Genomic DNA, 13,353 nt, shown 5'->3' with positions numbered 1-13,353 from the left:
TTTTAAAAATCCACCTATAATTCTACCTTAGGAAAAAACAACATTGTTAACATTGGCTCTTTGTTTTCTTTCGTTTTTTTTTGTTGTTGTTTTGTTTTGTTTGTTGTTGTTGTTTTGGGCAGTCTTGGGGATTGAACCCAGAGCCTCACACACACTAAGCACATACTCCACAACCAAGCTACACTTCCAGTCAACATTGACTTTTTTTTTTCCTATATGCAGAGACATGCACATTTTTGTAGTTTTCTGGCAAGTGCCTTACATGTTATGAACATGTTTATATCTATCTTATCATTTTATGGACATTTTAAAAATTTTAGTTGTTTATTATTATGGACATTTAAAATATCTTCAAACAATCTTACAACAATATACAACCTCCATTTCTTGAGGATTCAGTCTTTAAACACTCAGATTCCATCTTTGAGTACTCAGCAGATTATTTCATTAGGAAGAATTTCTAGAAGTGGAATCCCTGAGGGTTTTCCCTATAGTCTATTAACTTGATCTGAGAACAAAACCTTCTTGAGGGCTGGGGTGTGGCTCAGTGGTGGAGTGCTCGTCTAGCATGGACATGGCCCTGGGGTTTGATTCCCAGCACCACCCACACACACAAAAAAAATAGAAATATATGGGCCCAAGTTGTGGCTCAGTGGTAGAGCACTCACCTCACACAGGTGAGGTACTGGGTTTGATCCTCAGCACCACATAAAAATAAATAAATTAAATAAAGGTATTGTGTATCTACAAAATTTTATATATATTTTAATTTTTTATTATTAGTTGTTCAAAACATTACAAAGCTCTTGACATATATTTCATACATTTGATTCAAGCGGATTATGAACTCCCATTTTTACCCCATATACATATTAGATTCACACACACACACACACATATACACATACACACACACATATACACATACACACACACACATATACACATATATATATACATATATATATATATACATATATCAACTCTGCTGACTATTTCTCTGTCCAGCTACTGCACTATTTCTCTGCTACCCTTTTAAGCAGATTAATTCAAGAGTTGTTTATATTCACTATCTCCAATTCTTCTCTCTTTTTCTCTTAAACCATTCCAATCAGTTTGTTCCCAATCATTCCTTCAAAACTGGTCTTGTCCAAATAACCCGTGATCTCCATCCCAACACATTTTGTTAAAAATCAACATTAAATTTCATTCAACGTCTTACATGACCATATGTTGACTTTTGAGGTAGACAATCATTCCCTCCTCTGGAAACATCATCTTCACTTGGCTTCCAGTGCATGCTCACTGCCAATTCACTGTCTCCTCATCCCATTGACACTTATTTCCTTGAGGACCTCATTATGTCTCTCAGGTTTAAATACCATCTCCTGGACAATGAGTTCCAGTTAGTGACTCCTCTTTAGTGCTTTACTTTCAACTCAAACACATCACAAACTTCCTCCCTCCAGAACTCAACTCCTGATCTTTACTCTTCCTGCCTTAAAAGCAAAATCCTACCCTACCCTCAATTCTCTCTGTAAATGACAGTAGTCATCCCAGTTGCTCAAACCAAAACCCTTGGTATCCTTCTAAATCTTTCTTACCTTGCACCATCTTCAGTTCTTTAAGAAATCCTGTTGACTATACTCCTAAAATATAGCTAGAATCCAGAATCTCCACCTCCAAAGCTCTTCCTCCTGTCCATTATTTCTCCTTTGAATATTAAAACTAAACAAAAAGAAAACCTCCTATCTGATCTGCTTTTGCCTTTGATCTTATATCTATTCAGAAAACCGAGACCTGTGTGGTCCTTTTAAAATAGTCACTAGATCTTGTCACTCTGCTCAAAATTTTATATGGCTCCTCCGTTTCACTTAGAGTAAAAGCCAAAATACTTACAAAGCTCTATAAACTCAGACCCTTTGCTGCCTTCCCTCCCTCCTCATAACCTCTCTGACCTCATCTCCTCCATTTCTCCAAGCTCACTTTAAAAGCACTGCTCCAGCCACCCTGGGCTGCTGGTCACTGAGTGAAGTCACCAGGCATGTGCCTGCCTTGGGCCCCTCACCGGCATTCCCCTTGGTGCATGATGTCTTTCCATGCAATAGCTTCGTGGTCGAGTACCTTGCCTCCCTCTTTGCTCAAATACTACTTCCCCTGTGAGATCCTAATTAACTGCCCACTTTCACAGTGCCCCCTCCCTTCAGCCTTGGCTCTGCCCCTTCTCTTGTTTTTCTCCCCATATTTATCATCTTCTGATATATATTTTATTTGCTTCTCTTGACAAACAAATAGATCCACAAAAGCAGGAAACATGTCTGAATTGTTCTCTGCAGGAGGAAGATCAGTGTTACAGATGCATAGTTAATGCTTTTAATCCAGACTTCCAATTTGCTTCTCAAGGAAATGAAGGTATCTCAATAAGTAGAAAAAGTGGAGAAGGATGGTCCATGTTGAGTCCACAGTATTGGAAAGCTATTGGCATGGAGGAAAGCAAAATATTGTAGTGTTTGCCAGGTACTTGTGTGGTCTCACAGGTGAGAATTCAGGATTTACTAAAAAGAAACACATCAAAGAAAGGCAATATTTGAACTGAACTCACAAAACCAGCTCACTCCACCAAAAGCAAGAAAAGATGAAATGAAAAGGGATTCTATGCTGGGATACTGATTGGGGCATACTTATCATTGGAAACCTAGCAAGAACTTTTACCACAAACAAGTTGGACAAATCACCAAATTCTATCAAATGTCTTTGAAAAGGTATGAACACTATAGATACTCTTGAGAAATTTGTGCCTATCTACAAAATTTAGCATTGACCACCCCCTGAGATCATCCACTATTGATCAGTAGATGATAGTCTTGGGTGAGAGAAGAAGAAAGGGGATCCCAGTTAAGAAATTTCATTTCAGCATTATGGCAATCACTTGGGTGGAAATGGTGTTTAGTGAGGATGTGTGTAGCTGCAACTTTGAGTTCTAACACTTTGAGTAAATCTTTGAAGCTGAGGTTTACTTCACTAAAAGAAGGATTTCAGCATTATGTCTGCTATGATTTGAATGCATCTCCTTCAAAACATAGGTGTTGCCAACATGATCATCTTAAGAGGTGTGGCCTTTAGGAGATAGGGAGATCCTGGGGGATTCTCCTTGTTTCAATTTAGGCCCTCCTGAAAGAGGCTTCACTCAGCTTTCCACAGGTTCCCAGATGGTGAAAAAGGAAATTCTATTATTTATAAATTACCCATCTCGGGTATTCCACTCTAGTAGCACAAAATGAACTAACCCATTGTCTTAAATGTTAAATAACACATATGTTGAATTAAATATCCCCAAGTTAATTCAGTGAACATGCAAATCAAGTCCAAATCAAAGTTTTTAAGTGTGATAGCAATAATTGTATAAAGTTCACAAGAAAACCCATAGGGAGATTATTTAGGTACTGGTAATTTGATTTAAAAAAATTGAAATCAGCAAACTTTCCATCTAACAGTCTAAGCTATTGTCCATCTGGCTTGTGTACAACTTTATCATTAGGCAACTTTCATCTAAATAATTCAGTAAAATATTATTAATGGGTCTTTGCTTCTCTATCAAGTACCCCTTCGTTTTGTACTATAAAACCCAGAAATAATTAAAGAGAATTCAGCCTAGGTAGCTTTTCTTGATCAGATGTCCCCAGAGAGGGGTTTGGTAAGGGAAGGGAGAGGGTCTTAATTACATCTAAATATAGCAGCTCTGTATTCACCACGACTTTGTTTGTACTATATTAATGCTAATGCAGAAAACTCTCCCACCTGAAATCTATTCCATAGCTGATATTTGATGCCAATCCTTCTAGTGATAAAGGCCACAAACAAACCCAGAGGCACTGAATATAAATGCAGTCAGTCCTGAAAGGTATCTCTGGTTGGTTTCTTTTCTCTGATGCCACTCATCAGAAGACGAGTTTACCAAAAGCCATCGGCCGCACACATCTATCCTGGATCCAGGCCAAGAGCAAGCAGCACTGTAGAAATCCAGGCAGCAGGGTGGAAAGGAGACCGGGTCATTAGCTGGGTGACACCATGAGGGGATTGCTGAGCAGCAGCTGGAGGAAGTTTGGACACGCTGGCCGGGGGACATACGAGTGGCTAACCAGTGAACCAAGCCTGCCTCTTCTGGAAACCCAGCTGCAGGTCTGTAGTCTATGGCTTCAGCTTCTTCTCCCAAAGCTTCTTGGATAGTTTCTAAATTAACAATGCCTATATTTTTTTAGGTTCTTATAACTTAGTGGCAACACTTTGCATTATGGATATAATAAAAAAAATGAGTTTGCTGACTGGCATGGTCTGAAGGCAGTAACTTGAAAGTTGCCTTTTTTTAAACAATGATAAGTAAAACTTGGCACAAATGTATCTAACACTATTTGATATATCAAATATGTCAGTTCCTGAGGGTAGAGGTTTTTGACAAATTTTTATGCCTTCAATTATAACTATGTTCTTTGCTCAGTAAGCAATGTCTGTATACAGAAAGAAGAGGCTTCCTTTCATTCTTGACTGGAGAACAATCCCTATTTTTAGGAGTTTGCAGAAACCAAGCATCTTTCTGCAGGAAGGCGAGCAGGGGGTTAAGAAAGTTAGTCACTAAGAAATGCACCTGCTATTCTGACTTGTGTGCTAGATCACCAAAGGAGCCTCCTTGTAAGGCAGCATTACAGAAAAATATTCATAGCAACTAAAATCAAAGAACTTTTATAACTAGAGGAGAAATGGATGACCCTGCTGATCACACAAAAAGAGGAAAATAAACCTATTCTCTTGTTTTCTAGAAAAATCAACTTGTAAGATTGGTATTAAAAATCTCTAAAACCAACTTTTACAGAAAAAAAAAATGTCCTCTAGCAGTTACACCTTTTATTGAATATTTCTCTAAAATATTGCCTGAATGATAAAGCCCTTGAGTAATACACACATTAGAAAAACTTTAAAACTTAAAAGACAACTTTGAGGCTAGTGAACACATTAGAACATTTGACTAGAAAAGATATCACTTCTGAATTTAAAAAATTCCAGCCATTTTAAATAATATGAGGAATAATTAAATAAACAAATTAAGTATACTAAAATAAATGTGTTCTATAGCTCTGTGAAATTTCCTTACCAGGAAAAAAGAAGAGTTCTTTTTCTTAAAAAATTGTCCCAGTTGTCTGGATTAGATAAAAAGACTTGGTATTTGGACAAATTTAACTCAACCAATGGAAGTATTGGTTTAGCAGGCTCTGTGGTATTTCTTCTTTCCCAAATTTTTTCAACTAGTATTGATCATACCATAGTAGTATAGTTGTAAATAACAGAGTCTACTTGTACATAAATCCTTTTAAATAGAATATTAAGTAACTTAATGATCTATGCATATTGAACTTAGGGGATAAATAGGGAATTTTAAATTTGATGGCAACACTGATAAGAAGCTATTATTACCTGTATTATTGATATAGAATAAAGGAAAAAAATAAATTGTGAAAATAATTATGTTTACTGGATTTGAAGAGCTATTGCTTTAAAAGGGAATGGGTTTAACAGAGTTAATGATTCATCTAGAGACAGAAAATAAATTATTTTATCTCTTGACTTCAATTTTTTATTATAATAAATTTATTTTTAGTTTTATCTACTCTTATGCTTTTCTAATCAAAGTCCCTTAATATGTCACAATAGATTTTAAGTAAATTATTCTGATATTAAACTAAAAAAACAATAAAAAACTTTAGAAATAACTTAATTACACACATAAAATATATCACAAAATATTTTTGAAAATATATTACTAAAATATAAATTCAGTAATGTCAGATTTTATACTCACTCCAATATTCTAGTCTTATCAAAACATTTCTAGATTTCTTTTGATTTAGTATTTTACTTTTAGTAAATCTGAAAATTTGAGTCACTGAGACATGGACATAAAAATACATGTTATTTATCAGGCATTTTACACCAATTAATTCACTCAATTCTCATGCTAATCCTCAAAAATAGATGTTATTATTTTCATTTAATAAAGAGGAAAACCCAAGCCCAGAGTTGGCAGGTGACCTCCATGTCACAGAAGTGTCAGAAGGTCTTCAGAATTCAAAGCCAGAGCTGCCAAACCCCAAAGATCACAGATGCTCTGCTTATCAGGAAAACTTTTAATTTTGATGTTGTTTTTAAGCTAGAATACCTTAATCATATCTCACCAAGAACAAAATATCTGGCAGAATACATCTTTTTAAAGCATCTAATTTTGAATGAAAACAACATAGTTGTAAAGTCTATAGGAATTTTTAAAAGATCACACTTTGGTAGATAAGGAAATGGCTTAAGGAGTTGTGACCGCAAAACATTGGTCCTTTCCACCAAAATCAAGGCAAAGAAACCCAGCTCTTATACACATTATTTTATATTATTTATAATAAGATAAAGAGCTTTTTGTTTTCTTATTTTAAATACAATTATGGGCCTTTAAATTGATTTCCTTTTCTCTGTAGTAGTGAATATTAACATCTACATTTGTTACTATATGCTTCATATAATAGAAAAACTTTTTAATACTTCATTATTTCTTAATGGCTGTATTAATATTGTCCTAGCAATACATAAGCCAGGCACTGTGGCACATGCCTGTAATCCCAGTGGCTCAGGAGGCTGAGGCAGGAGGATTACAAGTTCAAAGCCAGCCTCAGCAATTTGGTGAGGCCCTAAGCAACTTAGTGAGACCTGTCTCAAAATAAAATATTTTTAAAATGGCTGGGGATACAGCTCAGTGTTTAAGTGCACCTGGATTCAATCCCTGTTGCCAAGAAAATTTTTTTAAAAAGGCATATACAATTAGAACGATTTTTTTTCACATTGCTTTCCTACCCTGCAATTGAAACATCAATTCATGCCTATATTATTACTCCATGAGGAACCACTGTTACTTTGTGAGCTAATACCTTTTAGGTTGCCTAAGAATCACCTGTAATTCTTTGTCTTTAAAATTTCAAAGCTTTCTGAATCTACCTCGTAAATATCACAACATCAAATTTAAAGGATTTAACAATCTCATTCATAAGTGCCACCAAATGAGAATTCAAACATTATTTGTGGGAGGATCGTATAACCACATGACATTTCGTTTCAGAATTAAAAATGTTTAAGTTTCATGTGATCCTTTTGTGGCAATCAAACATTGGTCTAATTCTAAATAAAATAAGTACAGAAATGGTAAGGAGTTCCCATTATAAGAAGGAGTGGGAGAATTGCCAACTAAATTTCATTCTAGTTATTTTTTCTTTGGTGGAAACACTGTATGCAGTTTTTGACCTTCTGAGTTCACACCTTCTCGTGTAAATTTGCTTTATATTTCACATGGGGTCAAGCTCAGTGGCGCAATGACTGACTGTAGTGATTTTGAGACTCTGCAGCGACATTAACAGGAGAAGACCTTAAAAGGGGTGTCAGGGCCAGAGCCCGCCCTCCCCCATCTGCTGACCCAGTTTCCTTCCCCACCTCCAGGGCACCCAGAAGGCCAGCTCCGCCCAAGCCGACGTGGAGCCCTTCCTGTGCATCCTCCTCCCCGCCACCGTCCTGCTCTTCCTGGCCTTTCTGCTGCTGTTCCTGTACCGCCGCTGCCAGGCCCCGCGGGCCCAGGGCCAGGTGTTCAGCATCGACCTCCCCGAGCGCCCTCCTGCGGGAGCCGGGCCCGACTTCCTGCCCGGCTTGCCCTGGGGCAGCGAGCAGGAGATCCCCTACTCGCCCCTGCGTCCAGGAGGGCCCCTCCTCTCCGTGTGCTTGCCGCCCTCCTACGAAGAGGCCACCAGGAATCCTCCTGGGGAAGAGGCCCTGGACACGGACCTTCGGTGTTAAGAAGGGTCACCTGGACTGGATGAGCAAAAGTAGAGGACCCAGAGGGAAGGGCAGCCAGACCCAAGAAGCTGCTCTTCATAGTCACGCTCCTTAGGCTAAGGGGCAAGCTTGACAAGTGTCCATCAGGTAACCTGCGTTCAAGTTCCTTAGGGAAAAGTTCCCCCATATGACCAAAGATGACCAGGCTCCCCACAAAGTGCAGAACACCCGCTTCTGGGATGGAAGTGGGGGGAGGAGTCCAATCACTAGTGAGCACAGGCAAGAAAAAAGAATACTGGACCAGCCAAGGAAAACTGCTTTTGCCACCAAATACACCTTTTTAACCTGCATCAGTTTTTCGGGATCTCATGGTGTCACTTCTGTGTGAATGTTTCAGGATGCATAGAGAGTTCAAGAAGGAATAAAAGACATCTCTAGAGCTGCGGGGGTAGTGTTGTAAATAATGAAATATATTTCAATGTTAGCAATGAAAGTACAGATGTTTACAAATATTTTAGTTAAAATACAATAAAGCTCTCTAAAGTTACCTCCTATGTAGTATGATTCTTACTCGTCTTTTGATTGGCTTCCTAGAATAGGCAAAGGATTTGGCTTAGTCACACAGGAAAGTCTCACACTAGAACATTGTGGGCTGTCTGAAAGTGCAGCTGAGACAGTTGCTGCTCCAGCACATTATCTTACATCACTTTTTAATCATTATCTTATATATAGCACCACTATATTTGCAGCCTTCACTAAGCAGCAGCAACACTGTAGATCAGTTTTAACATTGAAAATAAAGGTCAAAATTTGGGGTCACATGGTAAAGAAAAACAGAGACCTTACAAAACACATTATTCAAACTCTGGCTTTATACACATCAAAATTAGAGCTGAGTGTGTAACATCACACAATGTTAAAAGGCAGATCAAGGAGCAGAAGCCTGACCCGTCTGTCCTAAACAGAAGCAGCTGCCTCTGTGCTTGATGTTTGTTTCCTTCAAGAACATCAAGCAGGTGGAATTTCAGCCATGCTGGTGGTGGTGGTGGGGGGTGTGTCAGGCTTTCCTCCTGGCAGGTTCAGATGAGCTTAGAATTGATAGAAATCTCCCTCAGTGATTTTCACATGGGGAGGTTGAGGTGGGTATTACCACTTGAGACAATGTATCAAAATAATCATGATAGTCATTGGTCACACCTGTGATTCCAGCTACTCAGAGGCTGAGGCCGGAGGATCCCAAATTCAGCAACTTAGTAGGGACTTGTCTCAAAAATTTGATTAAAGTGGCTAGGGATGTGGCTCAGTGGTAAAGCACTTGCACAGCATGTGTGAGGCCCTAGGTTTAATGCCTAGCTCTTCAACAACAAAAGCAACAACCCAGAGAGGTGGCAGGGAAGAGAGGCTAGGGATGTCATGTATAATTCTTATTTAATACCACAATTTTTTGAACACAATATTTGTTTTTACAATATAAAATGCATACTAGACAACACTGATGATTTTAGATGATGAAAAAAATAGTGTTTTCTAACTTTGTCACATGAACTTTTTTAGGCTAGATATGCAACATTTATAAACTTAGGAAAACAACAAAGTAAGCAAAAATGGGATATATTTCTTTTTAAGTGTAATCTGATAGAAATAATGGTTGTATCTTTGAGCAAAATATAACCTATTTAGTGAAAAAAATCAATAAAGTTTCTTTTAGGGAAATTGTACTGAACAATTCTCTAAGTTCTTTAAGGAAAATAAACAAATGGAAATGAGAAGCTCAAACACATCCTTTAGGTTTTGTTTATTCGTTTGTTTTGTTTTGGGACTGGGGATTAAACCCAGAGGTGTTCAACCACTGAGCCACAACCCCAGTCTTTTTTAAAATTATTTTTATTTTGAGATAGCAATTTAGGAAGGCTCTGAGCAAGACTGAGGCTGGCTTTAAACTTGTGATCCTCTTGTCTCAGCCTCCCAAGCATGCACCACTTCACCTGGCTAGATTTTTTTTTCTATCTAAGAATCTAGTTCTATGTGAGATTATTGATTCTCAATTGCCATTTCTTCTTCTTCCTTGCTATTAGAACCCTGGCTTGGTTCTGGGATTCTAAAACTCCCTGCCTAAGGCAGGCTAGGTCTGTCCAAACATCAGGGGTGCAGCATGATTGTTAATATGATGATTTCAAATTCTTCAACTGGGACCAAAGTGGACTTGGGATCTAAGGGAAGATATTCAAAGGAGGAGGATTTTTCTAGAAAAGTTTGCCTAACTATTAATAAACACATAGAAGAACATGCTCTTACTTTTTGCTGAATGTTAAGTGTCTGCATGTGATGCCTGAGGCTATTATAGTCATTTTGCAACACGAGAGGTATCACTTATAACTGGTAATGAAAATAATACAATATAAAGACAATGATATAAAGTGCAATAACACTGTAGAGAAGTTGCATTAACCACACAACTATCTGTATTTTAATGACAACTTTCACACTGTTTTAAGCCACATATAGAGAAAAGCATTCCAGATACTACAACATCTACAAGTACTTAGGACATGCATTGACATGTTTTAAAATGTCCCCTTTTTTTAACACAATAAGGAATCCGTGGTAGGACTTAAATGTTATCAGTGACTGGGCTGAGATTGTAGCTCAGTGGTAGAATGCTTGCCTTGCACTCTGAGGTCCTGGGTTCAATCCTTAGCACCACATAAAAAATAAAGATATTGTGTCTACCTAACATTTTAAAAAAAATTTTTTTTAGTTATATCAGTGACCATGAAAGGAATCATTTTATCTTATGGAACCAAATTGAAGCAAGAAAGCAGATAAACTATAAACCAGCACATAAAAACTATAGCCCACCTGCCAAATCCTCTTTCAACCTGTTTTTGTACACCAGAAAGACAAGAATGGCTTCACATTTTTAAATATTTGAAAAAAATACAAATAATATTTTCTGATACATTAAGTTATATGAATTCAAATTTCAGTATCTAGAAATGAAGCTTTTTTGAAACACCACTGTGCTCACTTGCTTATCTTCAAAGCCTAACACAATTATTATCTGACCCTTCACACACACACAAAAAAAAATAGTTTGCTAGTCCTTGTAAAAGACAGGTTTCAACCTTGGTTGCACAGTAGAAGCATTTGGAAAACTTTCAGAACCATATTACCAGAATCTACCAAGACCAATTAAACAGAATAGAGCCAGTGATTGTAAAAAAGTAATTATAATTATAAAAGTAATGTGAATGGACCATAAAATATACAAAACATAGGTAAGTTTCAACGTGGGTAAAAAGTGTAGGGAGAACTAGATCTGTAAATGCAGCTCGGAGTTGTCACTTATTGCCCAATGTTCTCTGTAAGCTGTTTTCCTGATACCATCAGCATAAAGTGCAGCTGTAACAACTCAACTCACAAAGTGAGACCCGCAGGCAGGACATCAGGAACAACAGACCACAGACCACTTAAACAGCATGTCTTTGTTTAAATGTTGTTAACACAAAACATGGGCAGCACCTGTCATTAGTGCTCTGAGAAAGACAGTGGAATTGATGAAAGTCCCCGAAAAGAAGAATTAAAATGTTAACAGCTAAGAAGTATTTGGGGAAGAAATAATTCTAGCCAAAAAAGATGAGGAAGGAATATAACCATCAGTGACTAGGAAATAGACATTTTCACCAAATTCCACGCTGGACCAAAAAATATCTTCATCACTTTAGACAAAGGAAAAGGCGTCTGTTCTCTGTTCCAGCAAGCAAAAGAGCTTGGAAGGAGTGCTAATAAACTGAACAAACTGGAAAATCGACAGCTGTTCTATTAGAGAATCATGGTCACAGGGCAAATTGCTGCCACTGAAAGTGGAGAGAGTCAGGTGGACACAGAATGACAACATACCTGAGTCGAAGCGCAGGAGCCAGCGCTGGGAGGAAGCTGGGATTGATGAACTGCTGGAGGCTCTCAGAGGACATGTAGGAGGATTATAAACTCCAGGGGGGACATCCGTGGGGGCCCTCACACTTCTGTGAGTTTTACCTCCAGGAGCCCTAGTAGGTCTCATAGTGAAGATGGAGACAAATCCCCTGTGCTTCTTTCTGGCAGGCTGAAGTAACCATTTTGAAAAACACCAGATGCTGCTACTCCTTTTAATAAGACCTGCCCTTAGTCAGGCCACCTGGCATTTGATTAGAACCCCAGTAACCTGAGGGAGGGGAATTCCCAGCTTCAATTTTCTCGAGCCTTCTACAGGTGAAGAAAAATAGTCAACTCCAGCCCCCTTGGCCGTCTTGTCCTGCCTGGCAGAGAGAAGAAACCTGAGAAGCATTATTGAAAAGAAAAGATGAGTAATGTAAATAGGGAAAAAATGGAAGAAAAAAAGTATAATAAATGCTGGAAATCAAAAAGCTACAACCCAAATGTAAGAATACCTTTGATGGCCTCATTAATAAACTAGACACAGATGAAGTATCTGCTGACTTGAGAGATGTCAACAGAAGCTGCTAAGACAGAAAAGCAAAGAGAAAAAGAAGCTGAAAAAGAAAGACAAAGAAAAAAGAAACAATATCTAAGAACTGTGGAACAACTACAAATGAATTAACATAAACACTAATAAGATGCTATAAGGAGAAGGGAGGAAGGAACAGAAGAAATACTTTCCCAGATTAATGCCAGACACCAAACCACAGGTCCAGGAGGCTCAGAACATCAGATAAGATAAGTACTCCAAAGACAAAGCAAGTCACATCATATTCGACTGCAGAAAATCAAAATTAAATAAAAATTCTTAAAAGAAGCCAGAGGAAAAAAACGCCCTATCTGCAGAAGAACAAAGAGTTACATCTGACTTCTTAGGAATATGGAAGCAGGTGGAAGGAATGAGATATTTGAAGTGTTAAGAGGAAAAGAGCCCATCAAGCTGGGCACAATGGCACACACCTGTAATCCCAGTGACTCGGGAGACTGAGGCAGGAGGATCTGAGGCCTCAGCAATTTAGCTAGGCCCTCAGCTGCTTAGCAAGACCCTGTCTCAAAATAAAAAAATAAAAAGTGGCTCAGTGGTTAAGTGCTCCCGGGTTTAATCCCTAGTACCAAAAAATATTTTTTAATTAAAAATTGAAAATAAGATTAAAAAATCAAAGCCCACCAACCTTGAATTCTATATCCTGCACAATTATTTTTTAAAGGTGAAGGAAAAATAAAGACATTTCAGACATAATAATTTTTTAAGGATATTTGTTGTCAATCAACCTGCCTGGCAAGAAATGTCAAAAGAAGTTCTTCAGAAAAAGAAAGAGGATTAGAGAAGCAAAAATGAAGTCCAAATAAAATCTGTTATTTTTTTATTCTTAATTTATCTAGCAGATACATTTCTGTCTAAAATAACAACAGCTACAATGTCATGCTTTTATTTGTTTGTTTGTTTGCAGTGCTGGGGAATGAACCCAGGGCTTCACCCATGCTAGGCAAGCACTCTGCCACAGAGCTACATTCTCAGCT

General features: G+C 37.9%; 1 protein-coding gene across 1 annotated transcript; it reads left to right on the top strand.

Moving 5' to 3' along the window:
* Positions 1-3,868: 3,868 nt before the first annotated feature.
* On the top strand, positions 3,869-8,401 carry Smim28 (small integral membrane protein 28). Its single transcript, XM_040283711.2, has 2 exons — positions 3,869-4,179; positions 7,525-8,401. The coding sequence occupies exons 1-2, from the start codon at positions 4,069-4,071 to the stop codon at positions 7,873-7,875; spliced, it is 462 nt and encodes a 153-aa protein (XP_040139645.1). The 5' UTR covers positions 3,869-4,068; the 3' UTR covers positions 7,876-8,401.
* The last annotated feature ends 4,952 nt before the right edge of the window (positions 8,402-13,353 follow it).

This window comes from Ictidomys tridecemlineatus, chromosome 8 (genome assembly GCF_052094955.1).
Source record: "Ictidomys tridecemlineatus isolate mIctTri1 chromosome 8, mIctTri1.hap1, whole genome shotgun sequence".
Taxonomy (NCBI): Eukaryota; Metazoa; Chordata; class Mammalia; order Rodentia; family Sciuridae; genus Ictidomys; species Ictidomys tridecemlineatus.
The sequence above is the reverse complement of the archived record's forward strand: the minus strand, read 5'-3'. Positions and strand labels throughout refer to the sequence as shown.

What these genes read in the sequence shown, in the direction of transcription:
- Smim28 (XM_040283711.2), top strand. Translation starts at nt 4,069, where the DNA reads ATGAGGGGATTGCTGAGCAGCAGCTGGAGGAAGTTTGGACACGCTGGC. An exon ending in TTCTGGAAACCCAGCTGCAG is followed by an intron (nt 4,180 to 7,524) that starts GTCTGTAGTCTA and finishes CCCCACCTCCAG; the next exon opens with GGCACCCAGAAGGCCAGCTC.